This window comes from Oncorhynchus keta, chromosome 23 (genome assembly GCF_023373465.1).
Source record: "Oncorhynchus keta strain PuntledgeMale-10-30-2019 chromosome 23, Oket_V2, whole genome shotgun sequence".
Lineage (NCBI taxonomy): Eukaryota > Metazoa > Chordata > Actinopteri > Salmoniformes > Salmonidae > Oncorhynchus > Oncorhynchus keta.
Window position 1 is genome coordinate 4,359,256 of NC_068443.1, and position 17,681 is coordinate 4,376,936.

At 46.5% G+C, this 17,681-nt stretch overlaps 1 protein-coding gene and 1 long non-coding RNA gene across 12 annotated transcripts in view; one reads left to right on the plus strand and one right to left on the minus strand.

Annotated features, from left to right (window-relative positions):
- Nucleotides 1-1,021: 1,021 nt before the first annotated feature.
- Nucleotides 1,022-7,513, minus strand: LOC127910892 (uncharacterized). Of its 11 annotated transcripts, none has more exons than XM_052475973.1 (3): nt 7,131-7,513; nt 5,078-6,674; nt 1,022-3,163 (listed from the first exon to the last, which is right to left on the minus strand). In XM_052475973.1, the coding sequence occupies exons 1-3, from the start codon at nt 7,455-7,457 to the stop codon at nt 2,925-2,927; spliced, it is 2,163 nt and encodes a 720-aa protein (XP_052331933.1). In that variant the 5' UTR covers nt 7,458-7,513; the 3' UTR covers nt 1,022-2,924. The 11 variants fall into 11 exon arrangements, with proteins under 11 accessions (XP_052331933.1, XP_052331932.1, XP_052331930.1 ...); XM_052475972.1 differs by having other exon boundaries at nt 1,022-3,220; XM_052475970.1 differs by having other exon boundaries at nt 1,022-3,277.
- A 9,365-nt stretch (nt 7,514-16,878) lies between these two features.
- LOC127910895 (uncharacterized) overlaps nt 16,879-17,681 on the plus strand; it is a 1,037-nt gene continuing 234 nt past the window's right edge. Inside the window, exons 1-2 of the long non-coding RNA XR_008076687.1 lie at nt 16,879-17,002; nt 17,498-17,661. This is a non-coding gene — a long non-coding RNA (uncharacterized LOC127910895). The remainder of the gene's footprint in view (nt 17,003-17,497; nt 17,662-17,681) is intronic.

Sequence of the window (17,681 nt, forward strand, 5' to 3'; positions counted from 1 at the left end):
CGTTGAATTAACAAACTAACGTAAGGAAAACTTTCACAGCCTTCTGAAGAGACACTTCAACAGTCATAATAAGGATGTTCTTAGAGAATGAACTTGAGAGAGGGAGAGAGGAGGAGAGACAGAGACAGAGACAGAGATAGAGACAGAGAGAGAGGGAGAGAGGAGGAGAGACAGAGACAGAGACAGAGATAGAGACAGAGAGAGAGGGAGAGAGGAGGAGAGACAGAGACAGAGACAGAGACAGAGAGAGAGGGAGAGAGGAGGAGAGACAGAGACAGAGACAGAGAGAGAGGGAGAGAGGAGGAGAGACAGAGACAGAGACAGAGACAGAGAGAGAGGGAGAGAGGAGGAGAGACAGAGACAGAGACAGAGACAGAGAGAGAGGAGAGAGGAGGAGAGACAGAGACAGAGACAGAGAGAGAGGGGGAGAGGAGGAGAGACAGAGACAGAGACAGAGACAGAGACAGAGAGAGAGGGAGAGAGGAGGAGAGACAGAGACAGAGACAGAGACAGAGAAGAGGAGAGGAGAGGAGAGGAGAGGAGAGGAGAGGAGAGAGGAGAGGAGAGGAGAGGAGAGGAGAGGAAATTAAAAGAGAGACAGAGAGGAGAGAGAAAACCTAGAAGCATCTGCTTGTGTGGTACAGTAATTCGACTTAAAGTTCCATAACGACCATTAGCCCTGCGTATGCATGGTAGCTAATTGAAGCAAACGCTCCATAAGCTCTATACGGACTCTATCAGCTCTATAAGGACTCTATCAGCTCTATAAGGACTCTATCAGCTCTATAAGGACTCTATCAGCTCTATAAGGACTCTATCAGCTCTATAAGGACTCTATCAGCTCTATAATGACTCTATCAGCTCCATAAGGACTCTATCAGTGCTATAAGGACTCTATCAGCTCTATACGGACTCTATCAGCTCTATAAGGACTCTATCAGCTCCATAAGGATTCTATCAGCTCTATAAGGACTCTATCAGCTCTATAGGACTATCAGCTCTATAAGGACTCTATCAGCGCTATTGGGACTCTATCAGGACTATAATGACTCTATCAGCTCCATAAGGACTCTATCAGTGCTATAAGGACTCTATCAGCTCTATAAGGACTCTATCAGCGCTATTGGGACTCTATCAGGACTATAATGACTCTATCAGCTCCATAAGGATTCTATCAGCTCTATAAGGACTCTATCAGCTCTATATGGACTCTATCAGCTCTATAAGGACTATATCATCTCTATAATGACTCTATCAGCTCTATAAGGACTCTATCAGCGCTATTGGGACTCTATCAGGACTATAATGACTCTATCAGCTCCATAAGGATTATATCAGCTCTATAAGGACTCTATCAGCTCTATAAGGACTCTATCAGCTCTATAAGGACTCTATCAGCGCTATTGGGACTCTATCAGGACTATAATGACTCTATCAGCTCAATAAGGATTCTATCAGCTCTATAAGGACTCTATCAGCTCTACAAGGACTCTATCAGCGCTATTGGGACTCTATCAGGACTATAATGACTCTATCAGCTCCATAAGGACTCTATCAGCTCCATAAGGACTCTATAAGCGCCATAAGGACTATGTCAGCTCCATGTGGACTCTATCAGGACTATAAGGACTTTCTCAGCTCCATAAGGACTCTATCAGCTCTATCAAGCAAATAACATCACTCAGATCAAAACTCTCTAAATGAGAGCTGCCTTTCCTTCTCCCAGTTTCAGCCTGCTCCAGTTTTAATATATTCACACACATGCTACTCTCTCTCTCTCAATTCAATTCAAGCGGCTTTATTGGCATGGGAAACATGTGTTAACATTGCCAAATCCAGTGAAGCAAAAGGGAAATAAACAATAAAAATGAACAGTAAACATTACACTCACAGAAGTTCCAAAAGAATAAAGACATTACAAATGTCATATTAAAAATAAATACAGTGTTGTAATGATGTACAAATAGTTAAAGTACACAAGGGAAAATAAATAAGCATAAATATGGGTTGTATTTACAATGGCGTTTGTTCTTCACTGGTTGACCTTTTCTTGTTGCAACAGGCCACAAATCTTGTTGCTGTGATGGCACACTGTAGTATTTCACCCAGTAGATATGGGAGTGTTTTGCTCACTAACTCTTCTCCCATCAGCTTTTGCTAGTCTTTTATGATTTTGCTAACTTTTCCCAACTCTCTCTCCCTCTGCTCTCTCTGAAACTTCTTTACATTGCTTGTGTTCTCTCTCCCCATCTCTCTCTCTCTCTCTCTCTCTCTCTCTGTTGGTCCCATGTTTTATGAGCTGAAATAAAGTTCCCTGACATTATCCATATGCACAAAAAAATGCTTATTTCTCTAAAATATTTTGCACACCTTTGTTTACATCTCTGTTAGTGAGCATTTCTCCTTTTGCCCAGGTAATCCATCCACCTGACAGGACTGGCGCATCTCTCTTTCTCTTTCTCTCTCTCCCTCTCTCTCTCTCTCTCTCTCTCTCTCTCTCTCTCTCTCTCTCTGTCTCTCTCTCTCTCTCTCTCTCTCTCTCTCTCTCTCTCTCTCTCTCTCTCTCTCTGTCTCTCTCTCTCTCTGTCCTCTCACTCTCTCTCTCTATCTCTCTCTCTGTCTCTCTCTCTCTCTCTCTGTCTCTGTTTCTCTCTCTCTCTGTATCTCTCTCTCTCTCTCCTACCAACTGTGTTCTCTTGAATGTCCCACCCATACGGGAGAGAATATCTTAGAAAAGACATCTCAGCCTCCCCCACCCCCCAAAACACACAAAATAAACCAATAAAATCAATATTATGTTATTTTTGCTGCTATAACAGCCTCCACTCTTCTGGGAGGCTTTCCACTAGATGTTGGAACATTGCTGCTATAACAGCCTCCACTCTTCTGGGGAAGGCTTTCCACTAGATGTTGGAACATTGCTGCTATAACAGCCTCCACTCTTCTGGGGAAGGCTTTCCACTAGATGTTGGAACATTGCTGCTATAACAGCCTCCACTCTTCTGGGAAGGCTTTCCACTAGATGTTGGAACTTTGCTGCTATAACAGCCTCCACTCTTCTGGGAAGGCTTTCCACTAGATGTTGGAACATTGCTGCTATAACAGCCTCCACTCTTCTGGGAAGGCTTTCCACTAGATGTTGGAACATTGCTGCTATAACAGCCTCCACTCTTCTGGGAAGGCTTTCCACTAGATGTTGGAACATTGCTGCTATAACAGCCTCCACTCTTCTGGGAAGGCTTTCCACTAGATGTTGGAACATTGCTGCTATAACAGCCTCCACTCTTCTGGGAAGGCTTTCCACTAGATGTTGGAACATTGCTGCTATAACAGCCTCCACTCTTCTGGGAAGGCTTTCCACTAGATGTTGGAACATTGCTGCTATAACAGCCTCCACTCTTCTGGGAAGGCTTTCCACTAGATGTTGGAACATTGCTGCTATAACAGCCTCCACTCTTCTGGGAAGGTTTTCAACTAGATGTTGGAACATTGCTGCTATAACAGCCTCCACTCTTCTGGGAAGCCTTTCCACTAGATGTTGGAACATTGCTGCTATAACAGCCTCCACTCTTCTGGGAAGGTTTTCCACTAGATGTTGGAACATTGCTGCTATAACAGCCTCTTCTGGGAAGGCTTTCTCTTAGGAACATTGGGAAGGCCTCCACTCTTCTGGGAAGGCTTTCCACTAGATGTTGGAACATTGCTGCTATAACAGCCTCCACTCTTCTGGGAAGGCTTTCCACTAGATGTTGGAACATTGCTGATATAACAGCCCCACTCTTCTGGGAAGGCTTTCCACTAGATGTAGGAACATTGCTGCTATAACAGCCTCCACTCTTCTGGGAAGGCTTTCCACTAGATGTTGGAACATTGCTGCTATAACAGCCTCCACTCTTCTGGGAAGGCTTTCCACTAGATGTTGGAACATTGCTGCTATAACAGCCTCCACTCTTCTGGGAAGGCTTTCCACTAGATGTTGGAACATTGCTGCTATAACAGCCTCCACTCTTCTGGGAAGGCTTTCCACTAGATGTTGGAACATTGCTGCTATAACAGCCTCCACTCTTCTGGGAAGGCTTTCCACTAGATGTTGGAACATTGCTGCTATAACAACCTCCACTCTTCTGGGAAGGCTTTCCACTAGATGTTGGAACATTGCTGCTATAACAGCCTCCACTTTTCTGGAAAGGCTTTCCACTAGATGTTGGAACATTGCTGCTATAACAGCCTCCACTCTTCTGGGAGGATTTCCACTAGATGTTGGAACATTGCTGCTATAACAACCTCCACTCTTCTGGGAAGGCTTTCCACTAGATGTTGGAACATTGCTGATATAACAACCTCCACTCTTGGAAGGCTTTCCACTAGATGTTGGAACATTGCTGCTATAACAGCCTCTACTCTTCTGGGAAGGCTTTCCACTAGATGTTGGAACATTGCTGCTATAACAGCCTCTACTCTTCTGGGAAGGCTTTCCACTAGATGTTGGAACATTGCTGCTATAACAACCTCCACTCTTCTGGGAAGGCTTTCCACTAGATGTTGGAACATTGCTGCTATAACAACCTCCACTCTTCTGGGAAGGCTTTCCACTAGATGTTGGAACATTGCTGCTATAACATCCTCCACTCTTCTGGGAGGCTTTCCACTAGATGTTGGAACATTGCTGCTATAACAGCCTCCACTCTTCTGGGAAGGTTTTCCACTAGATGTTGGAACATTGCTGCAATAACAGCCTCCGCTCTTCTGGGAAGGCTTTCCACTAGATGTTGGAACATTGCTGCTATAACAGCCTCCACTCTTCTGGGAAGGCTTTCCACTAGATGTTGGAACATTGCTGCTATAACAGCCTCCACTCTTCTGGGAAGGCTTTCCACTAGATGTTGGAACATTGCTGCTATAACAGCCTCCACTCTTCTGGGAAGGCTTTCCACTAGATGTTGGAACATTGCTGCTATAACAGCCTCCACTCTTCTGGGAGGCTTTCCACTAGATGTTGGAACATTGCTGCTATAACAACCTCCACTCTTCTGGGAAGGCTTTCCACTAGATGTTGGAACATTGCTGCTATAACAACCTCCACTCTTCTGGGAAGGCTTTCCACTAGATGTTGGAACATTGCTGCTATAACATCCTCCACTCTTCTGGGAAGGCTTTCCACTAGATGTTGGAACATTGCTGCTATAACAGCCTCCACTCTTCTGGGAAGGCTTTCCACTAGATGTTGGAACATTGCTGCTATAACAGCCTCCACTCTTCTGGGAAGGCTTTCCACTAGATGTTGGAACATTGCTGCTATAACAGCCTCCACTCTTCTGGGAAGGCTTTCCACTAGATGTTGGAACATTGCTGCTATAACAGCCTCCACTCTTCTGGGAAGGCTTTCCACTAGATGTTGGAACATTGCTGCTATAACAGCCTCCACTCTTCTGGGAAGGCTTTCCACTAGATGTTGGAACATTGCTGCTATAACAGCCTCCACTCTTCTGGGAAGGCTTTCCACTAGATGTTGGAACATTGCTGCTATAACAGCCTCCACTCTTCTGGGAAGGCTTTCCACTAGATGTTGGAACATTGCTGCTATAACAGCCTCCACTCTTCTGGGGAAGGCTTTCCACTAGATGTTGGAACATTGCTGCTATAACAACCTCCACTCTTCTGGGAAGGCTTTCCACTAGATGTTGGAACATTGCTGCTATAACAGCCTCCACTCTTCTGGGAAGGTTTTCCACTAGATGTTGGAACATTGCTGCAATAACAGCCTCCGCTCTTCTGGGAAGGCTTTCCACTAGATGTTGGAACATTGCTGCTATAACAGCCTCCACTCTGCTGGGAAGGCTTTCCACTAGATGTTGGAACATTGCTGCTATAACAGCCTCCACTCTTCTGGGAAGGCTTTCCACTAGATGTTGGAACATTGCTGCTATAACAGCCTCCACTCTTCTGGGAAGGCTTTCCACTAGATGTAGGAACATTGCTGCTATAACAGCCTCCACTCTTCTGGGAAGGCTTTCCACTAGATGTTGGAACATTGCTGCTATAACAGCCTCCACTCTTCTGGGAAGGCTTTCCACTAGATGTTGGAACATTGCTGCTATAACAGCCTCCACTCTTCTGGGAAGGCTTTCCACTAGATGTAGGAACATTGCTGCTATAACAGCCTCCACTCTTCTGGGAAGGCTTTCCACTAGATGTTGGAACATTGCTGCTATAACAGCCTCCACTCTTCTGGGAAGGCTTTCCACTAGATGTTGGAACATTGCTGCTATAACAGCCTCCACTCTTCTGGGAAGGCTTTCCACTAGATGTTGGAACATTGCTGCTATAACAGCCTCCACTCTTCTGGGAAGGTTTTCCACTAGATGTTGGAACATTGCTGCTATAACAGCCTCCACTCTTCTGGGAAGGCTTTCCACTAGATGTTGGAACATTGCTGCTATAACAGCCTCCACTCTTCTGGGAAGGCTTTCCACTAGATGTTGGAACATTGCTGCTATAACAGCCTCCACTCTTCTGGGAAGGCTTTCCACTAGATGTTGGAACATTGCTGCTATAACAGCCTCCACTCTTCTGGGAAGGCTTTCCACTAGATGTTGGAACATTGCTGCTATAACAACCTCCACTCTTCTGGGAAGGCTTTCCACTAGATGTTGGAACATTGCTGCTATAACAACCTCCACTCTTCTGGGAAGGCTTTCCACTAGATGTTGGAACATTGCTGCTATAACAGCCTCCACTCTTCTGGGAAGGCTTTCCACTAGATGTTGGAACATTGCTGCTATAACAGCCTCCACTCTTCTGGGAAGGCTTTCCACTAGATGTTGGAACATTGCTGCTATAACAGCCTCCACTCTTCTGGGAAGGCTTTCCACTAGATGTTGGAACATTGCTGCTATAACAGCCTCCACTCTTCTGGGAAGGCTTTCCACTAGATGTCGGAACATTGCTGCTATAAACAGCCTCCACTTTTCTGGGAAGGCTTTCCACTAGATGTTGGAACATTGCTGCTATAACAGCCTCCACTCTTCTGGGAAGGCTTTCCACTAGATGTTGGAACATTGCTGCTATAACAACCTCCACTCTTCTGGGAGGCTTTCCACTAGATGTTGGAACATTGCTGCTATAACAACCTCCACTCTTCTGGGAAGGCTTTCCACTAGATGTTGGAACATTGCTGCTATAACAACCTCCACTCTTCTGGGAAGGCTTTCCACTAGATGTTGGAACATTGCTGCTATAACAACCTCCACTCTTCTGGGAAGGCTTTCCACTAGATGTTGGAACATTGCTGCTATAACAGCCTCCACTCTTCTGGGAAGGCTTTCCACTAGATGTTGGAACATTGCTGCTATAACAGCCTCCACTCTTCTGGGAATGCTTTCCACTAGATGTTGGAACATTGCTGCTATAACAGCCTCCACTCTTCTGGGAAGGCTTTCCACTAGATGTTGGAACATTGCTGCTATAACAGCCTCCACTCTTCTGGGAAGGCTTTCCACTAGATGTCGGAACATTGCTGCTATAAACAGCCTCCACTTTTCTGGGAAGGCTTTCCACTAGATGTTGGAACATTGCTGCTATAACAGCCTCCACTCTTCTGGGAAGGCTTTCCACTAGATGTTGGAACATTGCTGCTATAACAACCTCCACTCTTGGAAGGCTTTCCACTAGATGTTGGAACATTGCTGCTATAACAGCCTCTACTCTTCTGGGAAGGCTTTCCACTAGATGTTGGAACATTGCTGCTATAACAGCCTCTACTCTTCTGGGAAGGCTTTCCACTAGATGTTGGAACATTGCTGCTATAACAACCTCCACTCTTCTGGGAGGCTTTCCACTAGATGTTGGAACATTGCTGCTATAACAACCTCCACTCTTCTGGGAAGGCTTTCCACTAGATGTTGGAACATTGCTGCTATAACAACCTCCACTCTTCTGGGAAGGCTTTCCACTAGATGTTGGAACATTGCTGAGGGGACTTGCTTCCATTCAGCCACAAGAGCATCAGTCGGCGTTCCAATTCATCCCAAAGGTGTTCGATAGGGTTGAGGTTAGGGATCTGTGCAGGCCAGTTCTCCCAGAACATTTCTGAATGGACCTCACTTTGTGCACAGGGGCATTGTCATGCTGAAAAAGCAATGGCCTTCCCCAAACTGTTGCCAGAAAGTTGGAAGCACAGAATCGTCTGGAACGTTATTGTATGCTGTAGAGTTAAGATTTCCCTTCACAGGAACTAAGGGGCCTAGCCTGAATCATGAAAAAGTGCTGACTTGTTGCACCCTCGACAACAACTGTGATTATTATTATTTGACCATGCTGGTCATTTATGAACCTTTCAACATCTTGGCCATGTTCTGTTATAATCTCCACCCGGCACAGCCAGAAGAGGACTGGCCACCCCTCATATCCTGGTTCCTCTCTAGGTTTCTTCCTAGGTTTTGGCCTTGCTAAAACCTGCATTGCTTGCTGTTTGGGGTTTTAGGCTGGGTTTCTGTACAGCATGTTGAGATATCAGCTGATGTAAGCAGGGCTATATAAATAAATTAGATGTGTTTCTCATTGTCTGAATGTCCTTTAGGTAAATTCCAAAAGGGTTGTCATGTGCTTTTTCCTCAGGAGTAGCTTCCGTCTGGCCACTCTACCATAAAGGCCTGATTGGTGGAGTGCTGCACAGACAGACGTTCTCCCATCTCCACAGAGAAACTCTGGAGCTCTGTTAGAGTGACCATCAGGATCTTGGTCACCTCCCTGACCAAGGCCCTTCTCCCCCGATTGCTCAGTTTGGCCGGGGCGGCCAGCTCTAGAAAGAATCTTTGTGGTTCCAGACTTCTTCCATTTAAGAATGATGGAGGACACTGTGCTGTGTTCTTGGGGACCTTCAATGCTGCAGCAATTTGTGGGACCTTATATAGACAGGTGTGTGCCTTTCCAAATCATGTCCAATCAATTGAATTTTCCACAGGTGGACTCCAATCAAGTTTTAGGTACATCTCAAGGAAGATAAATGGAAACAAGACGCACCTGAGTTCAATTTTGATTCTCATAGCAAAGGGTCCGAATACTTATGTAAATAAGCAAATATGTAATATCCTGTTCTCACTTTGTCATTATGGGGTATTGCGTGTGGAATGATGAGATTCTATATTGTTTTAATCCATTTTAGAATAAGGCTGTAACGTAACAAAATGTAGAAAAAGAGAAAGGGTCTGAATACTTTCCGAGTGTACTTTATTGAAGAGAAAGGTACTTAAGGTGACTGTGATATATGGTAGTGTAATGTGTGCGTACTGGCGTCAGAGAAGTGGGATGCAGGAGAGCAAAGACTGTGATATATGGTAGTGTAATGTGTGCGTACTGGCGTCAGAGAAGTGGGATGCAGGAGAGCAAAGACTGTGATATATGGTAGTGTAATGTGTGCGTACTGGCGTCAGAGAAGTGGGATGCAGGAGAGCAAAGACTGTGATATATGGTAGTGTAATGTGTGCGTACTGGCGTCAGAGAAGTGGGATGCAGGAGAGCAAAGACTGTGATATATGGTAGTGTAATGTGTGCGTACTGGCGTCAGAGAAGTGGGATGCAGGAGAGCAAAGACTGTGATATATGGTAGTGTAATGTGTGCGTACTGGCGTCAGAGAAGTGGGATGCAGGAGAGCAAAGACTGTGATATATGGTAGTGTAATGTGTGCGTACTGGCGTCAGAGAAGTGGGATGCAGGAGAGCAAAGACTGTGATATATGGTAGTGTAATGTGTGCGTACTGGCGTCAGAGAAGTGGGATGCAGGAGAGCAAAGACTGTGATATATGGTAGTGTAATGTGTGCGTACTGGCGTCAGAGAAGTGGGATGCAGGAGAGCAAAGACTGTGATATATGGTAGTGTAATGTGTGCGTACTGGCGTCAGAGAAGTGGGATGCAGGAGAGCAAAGACTGTGATATATGGTAGTGTAATGTGTGCGTACTGGCGTCAGAGAAGTGGGATGCAGGAGAGCAAAGACTGTGATATATGGTAGTGTAATGTGTGCGTACTGGCGTCAGAGAAGTGGGATGCAGGAGAGCAAAGACTGTGATATATGGTAGTGTAATGTGTGCGTACTGGCGTCAGAGAAGTGGGATGCAGGAGAGCAAAGACTGTGATATATGGTAGTGTAATGTGTGCGTACTGGCGTCAGAGAAGTGGGATGCAGGAGAGCAAAGACTGTGTTACAACGGTGCGGTTTAATTATACAAATCACAGTGAACAAAAACAATAAATAAATACAACGGGGACAAAACCCTTCGCACACCAGACATAACCTCGTGGTTAGAGCGTTGGACTAGTAGCCGGAAGGTTGCAAGTTCAAACCCCCAAGCTGACAAGGTACACATCTGTCGTTCTGCCCCTGAACAGGCAGTTAACCCACTGTTCCTAGGCCGTCATTGAAAATAAGAATTTGTTCTTAACTGACTTGCCTGGTTAAATCAAGGTAAAATAAAAAAATAACTTGCACAAACTCTCACAATCAACAATCCCGGGACAAGGACATGGGGGAAACAGAGGGTTAATTACAGAACAATAAATTATGGAATTGGAAACAGGTGTGTGGGTAGACAAGACAAAACAAATGGAAAATGAAAGGTGGATCGGCGATGGCTAGAAGGCCGGCGACGCCGACCGCCGAACAAGAAGAGGGACCGACTTCGGTGGAAGTCGTGACAGGTAGTCCCGCCTAGCTATCTTAAGATGAATGTACTAACTGTAAGTCTCTCTGCGTTTGCTAAATGACTACAATGTAAGTGTAAAATAAAGCAGCCCGGTGCCTTGAGGCTAGAGTTTCACCATCAGGATAGGGAAATAATTAGTCATTTGACTGATTGAATAGAAAGCTGTCTAGAAAGCTGTCAGTTAAAAAAAAAAGTATATTGGAAAGTTAACTCCTCTAGGAGAATATTTGAAAGCTCTAATACTATTTGAGCCTGCTCCAGACCCTCCTAAATCCTTGTTTAACTCCACAGAATGATCTGGGGGGACTGAGCGAGAGAAGCTGTGGGTTAAATAGATCATACAGACAGCTGAAGTATGATACAGGGCTTTTGAATCTCCCTAGTTCTCCATCGATCTTCAATTTTTCTTTCTCTCTGTTGAGATGCTGTGTCCAAATCCCTGCTGTTGACTTTCATCACTGTGGATATGAGGAGGACAAGAGGATGGGAGGAGAGGAGGATGAGAGGAGGACAAGAGGATGAGAGGAGAAGAGAATGAGAGGAGGATGGGAGGATAGGAGGATAGGAGGAGAGAGGGATAGGAGGGAGGATAGGGGAATGGGAGGAGAGGAGGATAAGAGGGAGGATATGAGGATGGGAGGAGAGAAGGATAGGAGGATGGAAGGAGAGGAGAAGAGGATAACAGGAGGATGGGAGGATATGAGGAGAAGAGAATGGGAGGAGAAGAGAGGGATAGGAGGGAGGATAAGGAGGATGGGAGGAGAGAAGGATAAGAGGATGAGAGGAGGATGGGAGGATAGGAGGAGAGAATGAGAGGAGGATAGGAGGAGAGGGGGATAGGAACAGGCAGATGAAGAAGCGGCAGAGTAGTCTTAGCAGGACCATTGATCCTAGCAGGACCATTGATCCTAGCAGGACCATTAGTCTTAGCAGGACCATTAGTCTTAACAGGACCATTAGTCTTAGCAGGACCATTAGTCTTAACAGGACCATTAGTCTTAACAGGACCATTGGTCTTAGCAGGACCATTAGTCTTAACAGGACCAATGGTCTTGGTCTTAGCAGGACCATTAGTCTTAGCAGGACCATTGGTCTTAACAGGACCATTAATCTTAACAGGACCATTGGTCTTAGCAGGACCATTAGTCTTAACAGGACCATTGGTCTTGGTCTTAGCAGGACCATTAGTCTTAGCAGGACCATTGGTCTTGGTCTTAGCAGGACCATTAGTCTTAACAGGACCATTGGTCTTAGCAGGACCATTAGTCTTAACAGGACCATTGGTCTTGGTCTTAGCAGGACCATTAGTCTTAGCAGGACCATTGGTCTTGGTCTTAGCAGGACCATTAGTCTTAGCAGGACCATTAGTCTTAGCGGGACCATTGGTCTTAGCAGGACCATTAGTCTTAGCAGGACCATTAGTCTTAGCAGGACCATTAGTCTTAGCAGGACCATTAGTCTTAACAGGACCATTAGTCTTAGCAGGACCATTAGTCTTAGCAGGACCATTAGTCTTAGCAGGACCATTAGTCTTAGCAGGACCATTAGTCTTAGCAGGACCATTAGTCTTTGCAGGACCATTAGTCTTAACAGGACCATTAGTCTTTGCAGGACCATTAGTCTTAACAGGACCATTAGTCTTAACAGGACCATTAGTCTTAGCAGGACCATTAGTCTTAACAGGACCATTAGTCTTAGCAGGACCATTAGCCTTAGCAGGACCATTAGTCTTAGCAGGACCATTAACAGGACCATTAGTCTTAGCAGGACCATTAGTCTTAACAGGACCATTAGTCTTAGCAGGACCATTAGTCTTAACAGGACCATTAGTCTTAGCAGGACCATTAGTCTTAGCAGGACCATTAGTCTTAACAGGACCATTAGTCTTAGCAGGACCATTAGTCTTAACAGGACCATTAGTCTTAGCAGGACCATTAGTCTTAGCAGGACCATTAGTCTTAACAGGACCATTGGTCTTAGCAGGACCATTAGTCTTAGCAGGACCATTAGTCTTAGCAGGACCATTAGTCTTAGCAGGACCATTAGTCTTAGCAGGACCATTAGTCTTAGCAGGACCATTAACAGGACCATTAGTCTTTGCAGGACCATTAGTCTTAACAGGACCATTAGTCTTAACAGGACCATTAGTCTTAGCAGGACCATTAGTCTTAACAGGACCATTGGTCTTAGCAGGACCATTAGCCTTAGCAGGACCATTAGTCTTAGCAGGACCATTAGTCTTAGCAGGACCATTAGTCTTAGCAGGACCATTAGTCTTAGCAGGACCATCACTAGCCGTCTATATACAGTACATTCCCCATGTGGCAGGGGGTCGGTAGCTTAGTGGTGGTTAGAGTGTTGGACTAGTAACCGGAAGTTTGCAAGATCGAATCCCCAAGGTAAAAATCTACCGTTCTGCCCCTGAACAAGGCAGTTAACCCCACTGTTCCTTAGGCCATTGTTGAAAATAAGATGTTTTTCTTAACTGACTTGCCAAGATGAATAACGGTAATAAATCATTTTAAAGTACTGTATCATTGTACACTGGTCACTGCATCTATTGTTTATGTACTGTTGTTTACTCACTGTGTATGTATATACTGTATTCTCTACATAGCTCATCCTAATATACCTACTACTCTAAGTAAAGTAGCATTTTATTTTTCAAATGATCTACTGTCTATACACACTACGTATTTATATTCTCGATTCTCACACGTCTGACTATAATATATCTACTTTTGGATTGTTAAATTGGACTCATTCTGGCGTTTCATAATTTCTTGTTGAGATTCTATTGCCCTGTAGGAGCAAGTAACAAGCATTTTTCTACACCTGCTGTAACACCTGCAGATCCGTGTACGCCAGCAATAAACTTTGATTAGATTTATTTTGGCCCCTTGTTGCAGGGGGACTTATGTGTGCGTGACACTGTTGCACGACTATTTTTCAGAAGCGTTGGCTGAAGCAGGCTTGAACTTTTGTGCAGAATTTACCGAAATACATTTTTTGAATGTAGTACACATGAAATAACACTCCATAGTAATACAAATGATTTAATAAAAAATAAAAAATAAAAACAGGAACTGCATTACACATTTCAGAAAATATAATAATAATATATGCCATTTAGCAGACGCTTTTATCCAAAGCGACTTACAGTCATGTGTGCATACATTCTACGTATGGGTGGTCCCGGGAATCGAACCCACTACCCTGGCGTTACAAGCGCCATGCTCTACCAACTGAGCTACAGAAGGACCACATAGAGGATGAAATCAGCATTCAACAAGGAAGTGACTTTTTACACCGTGAAAAAAAAACATGAACATTAAATATGTATTTGCTTTTAAGCATCAAGTGGTCTTTTCACTTCAAAACTGAACAAAATTGGATTGTCTTGAATAAGCCAAATTAAGAAACCGTCTCTCAGTTCGACTCTGTAATGATTTTAGGTCGACGTCAAACTCTGTCCGGCAAAGTTTACATGGCTATCCATCAAAATGATGTACAGGAGATAATACTTGACCATAATCTGGAGGCTAAATATGCTTTGTTTTTTCTGGCTAACTACTGAAAAAAACACAGGTGAACAATGGGTACAGTATACAGGGATGATTGTCACATTCATACTTTGGAATAGATTTTGTAAAATAACATAATTCAGAGCTGATTTTCTGGTGTTTTTATAGTTGTTTTTTTTATGTCCAACAATTTAAAACCTATTTTACATGTATTTTTATCCGGGGGGGGCAACGACGACGACACCCTGTTATACAGGAAACAGTTCATGTAACAGGTGATGAATGAAACAGGCGATATCCAAAAAGTATTGGGACAGTAACACATTATTTGTCATTTTTACTCTGTTCTCCAGCACTTTGGATTTGAAAACGAATACAACGAGGTTAAATTGCAGACTGTCAGATTTAATTTGAGGGCACCTTTTTCTACATAGTCCCCCCCACACATTTTATTGGACCAAAAGTACACTTATATGTGTATTAAAGTAGTAGAAGGTGTAGTATTTGGTCCCATATTTCATAGCACAGTAATGACTACGTCAAGTAGTAGTAGAAGGTGTAGTATTTGGTCCCATATTTCATAGCACAGTAATGACTACGTCAAGCTTGCGACTCTACACATTTGCTGTCTGCTTAGGTTGTGTTTCAGATTCATTTTATGCCCAATAGAAATGAATGATAAATAAATGTATTGTGTCAAAAAAAAAGGTTCAACTGATATCATTTACATTTAAGTCATTTAGCAGACGCTCTCGTCCAGAGCTGATGAAAACACCCTAAAATTAAAGCTGACAGTCTGCAATTGAACCTCAGTCATTGTTTCATTTAACAAATCAATCGACCAATCAAATGTATTTACAAAGCCCTTTTTACGTCAGCCGATGTCACAAAGTGCTGCACAGAAACCCAGCCTAAAACCCCAAACAGCAAGCAATGCAGATGCAAATATCACTGTCCCAATACTTCTGGAACTCATTGTATATAAGGGGAGCATAGCGGTCACATAATGGAATCATTTTAGCACGACAAACAAGTCTTCAACATTGTGTACAGTCTTCAAACACTGTGGGTGTAGAAAAGCAGAAAAATATCTTGCTTTCGTGCCAAGAGTGTTTAATAATTTACTAATCTGTCAGACTAACCAGTGACGTTATCAATAACAACACAAGGTAAGAGAAGACCAGCTTCATCAAGTTTGACTCTCAACCAGGGAGGGAGTGTCTCTACTTTAAGTCTGGAGTCTATAGTGCAGTCAGAATAAAACAGTACTGGTCATAAGGAGGGATGAGGAGGGGAGGGATGAGGAGGGATGAGGAGGGGAGGGGTGAGGAGGGGAGGGGTGAGGAGGGGTGAGGTGGGGAGGGAGTGTTTCTACTTTAAGTCTGGAGTCTATAGTGCAGTCAGAATAAAACAGTACTGGTCATAAGGAGGGATGAGGAGGGGAGGGATGAGGAGGGATGAGGAGGGGAGGGATGAGGAGGGATGAGGAGGGGGAGGGGTGAGGAGGGGTGAGGTGGGGAGGGGGAGGTGGGGAGGGGTGAGGAGGGGAGGGGTGAGGTGGGGAGGGGTGAGGTGGGGAGGGGTGAGGAGGGGAGGGGTGAGGAGGGGTGAGGTGGGGAGGGAGTGTCTCTACTTTAAGTCTGGAGTCTATAGTGCAGTCAGAATAAAACAGTGCTGGTCATAAGGAGGGATGAGGAGGGGAGGGGTGAGGTGGGGAGGGGTGAGGTGGGGAGGGGTGAGGAGGAGGAGGGGTGAGGAGGGAGGGGTGAGGAGGGGTGAGGTGGGGAGGGAGTGTCTCTACTTTAAGTCTGGAGTCTATAGTGCAGTCAGAATAAAACAGTACTGGTCATAAGGAGGGATGAGGAGGGGAGGGGTGAGGTGGGGAGGGGTGAGGAGGGATGAGGTGGGGAGGGATGAGGAGGGATGAGGAGGGGGAGGGGTGAGGTGGGGAGGGTGAGGTGGGGAGGGGTGAGGAGGGATGAGGTGGGGAGGGGTGAGGTGGGAGTGTTTCTACTTTAAGTCTGGAGTCTATAGTGCAGTCAGAATAAAACAGTGCTGGTCATAAGGAGGGATGAGGAGGGGAGGGATGAGGAGGGATGAGGAGGGGAGGGGTGAGGAGGGGAGGGGTGAGGAGGGAGTGTTTCTACTTTAAGTCTGGAGTCTATAGTGCAGTCAGAATAAAACAGTGCTGGTCATAAGGAGGGATGAGGAGGGGAGGGGTGAGGTGGGGAGGGGTGAGGTGGGGAGGGGTGAGGAGGGGAGGGGTGAGGAGGGGTGAGGTGGGGAGGGAGTGTCTCTACTTTAGGTCTGGAGTCTATAGTGCAGTCAGAATAAAACAGTGCTGGTCATAAGGAGGGATGAGGAGGGGAGGGGTGAGGTGGGGAGGGGTGAGGAGGGATGAGGTGGGGAGGGGTGAGGAGGGATGAGGTGGGGAGGGGTGAGGAGGGATGAGGTGGGGAGGGGTGAGGTGGGGAGGGGTGAGGAGGGGATGGGTGAGGTGGGGAGGGTGAGGTGGGAAGGGGTGAGGAGGGGAGGGGTGAGGAGGGGAGGGATGAGGTGGGGAGGGGTGAGGGGGGAGGGGGAGGGTGAGGTGGGGAGGGGTGAGGTGGGGAGAGGTGAGGAGGGATGAGGTGGGGAGGGGTGAGGTGGGGAGGGGTGAGGTGGGGAGGGGTGAGGAGGGATGGGAGAGGAGGGGTGAGGTGGGGAGGGGTGGAGGGGATGAGGTGGGAAGGGGTAAGGTAGGGAGGGGTGAGGAGGGGATGGGAGAGGAGGGGTGAGGTGGGGGAGGGGTGGAGGGGATGAGGTGGGAAGGGGTGAGGAGGGATGAGGTGGGGAGGGGTGAGGTGGGGAGGGGGGTGAGGTGGGGAGGGGTGAGGAGGGATGAGGTGGGGAGGGGTGAGGGAGGGGTGAGGTGGGGAGGGGTGAGGTGGGGAGGGGTGAGGAGGGATGAGGTGGGGAGGGGTGAGGTGGGGAGGGGTGAGGAGGGATGAGGTGGGGAGGGGTGAGGTGGGGAGGGGTGAGGTGGGGAGGGGTGAGGGAGGGATGTGGTGGGGAGGGGTGAGGTGGGGAGGGGTGAGGTGGGGAGGGGTGAGGAGGGATGGGAGAGGAGGGGTGAGGTGGGGAGGGGTGGAGGGGATGAGATGGGAAGGGGTAAGGTAGGGAGGGGTGAGGAGGGGATGGGAGAGGAAGGGTGAGGTGGGGAGGGGTGGAGGGGATGAGGTGGGAAGGGGTAAGGTAGGGAGGGTGAGGAGGGGATGGGAGAGGAGGGGTGAGGTGGGGAGGGGTGGAGGGGATGGGAGAGGAGGGGTGAGGTAGGGAGGGGTGGAGGGGATGAGGTGGGAAGGGGTAAGGTAGGGAGGGGTGAGGAGGGGTGAGGTGGGGAGGGGTGGAGGGGATGGGAGAGGAGGGGTGAGGTAGGGAGGGGTGGAGGGGATGAGGTGGGAAGGGGTAAGGTAGG

Bases quoted from the DNA above. Each gene is read 5' to 3' on its own strand.
- LOC127910892 (XM_052475966.1), bottom strand. From the start codon at position 7,457: ATGTTCCAACATCTAGTGGAAAGCCTTCCCAGAAGAGTGGAGGCTGTT. The intron at 6,675-7,130 runs GTTGTTATAGCA...AGAAGAGTGGAG, and splicing joins GCCTTCCCAGAAGAGTGGAG to GTTGTTATAGCAGCAATGTT. The intron at 4,908-5,077 runs GTTGTTATAGCA...AGAAGAGTGGAG, and splicing joins GCCTTCCCAGAAGAGTGGAG to GCTGTTATAGCAGCAATGTT.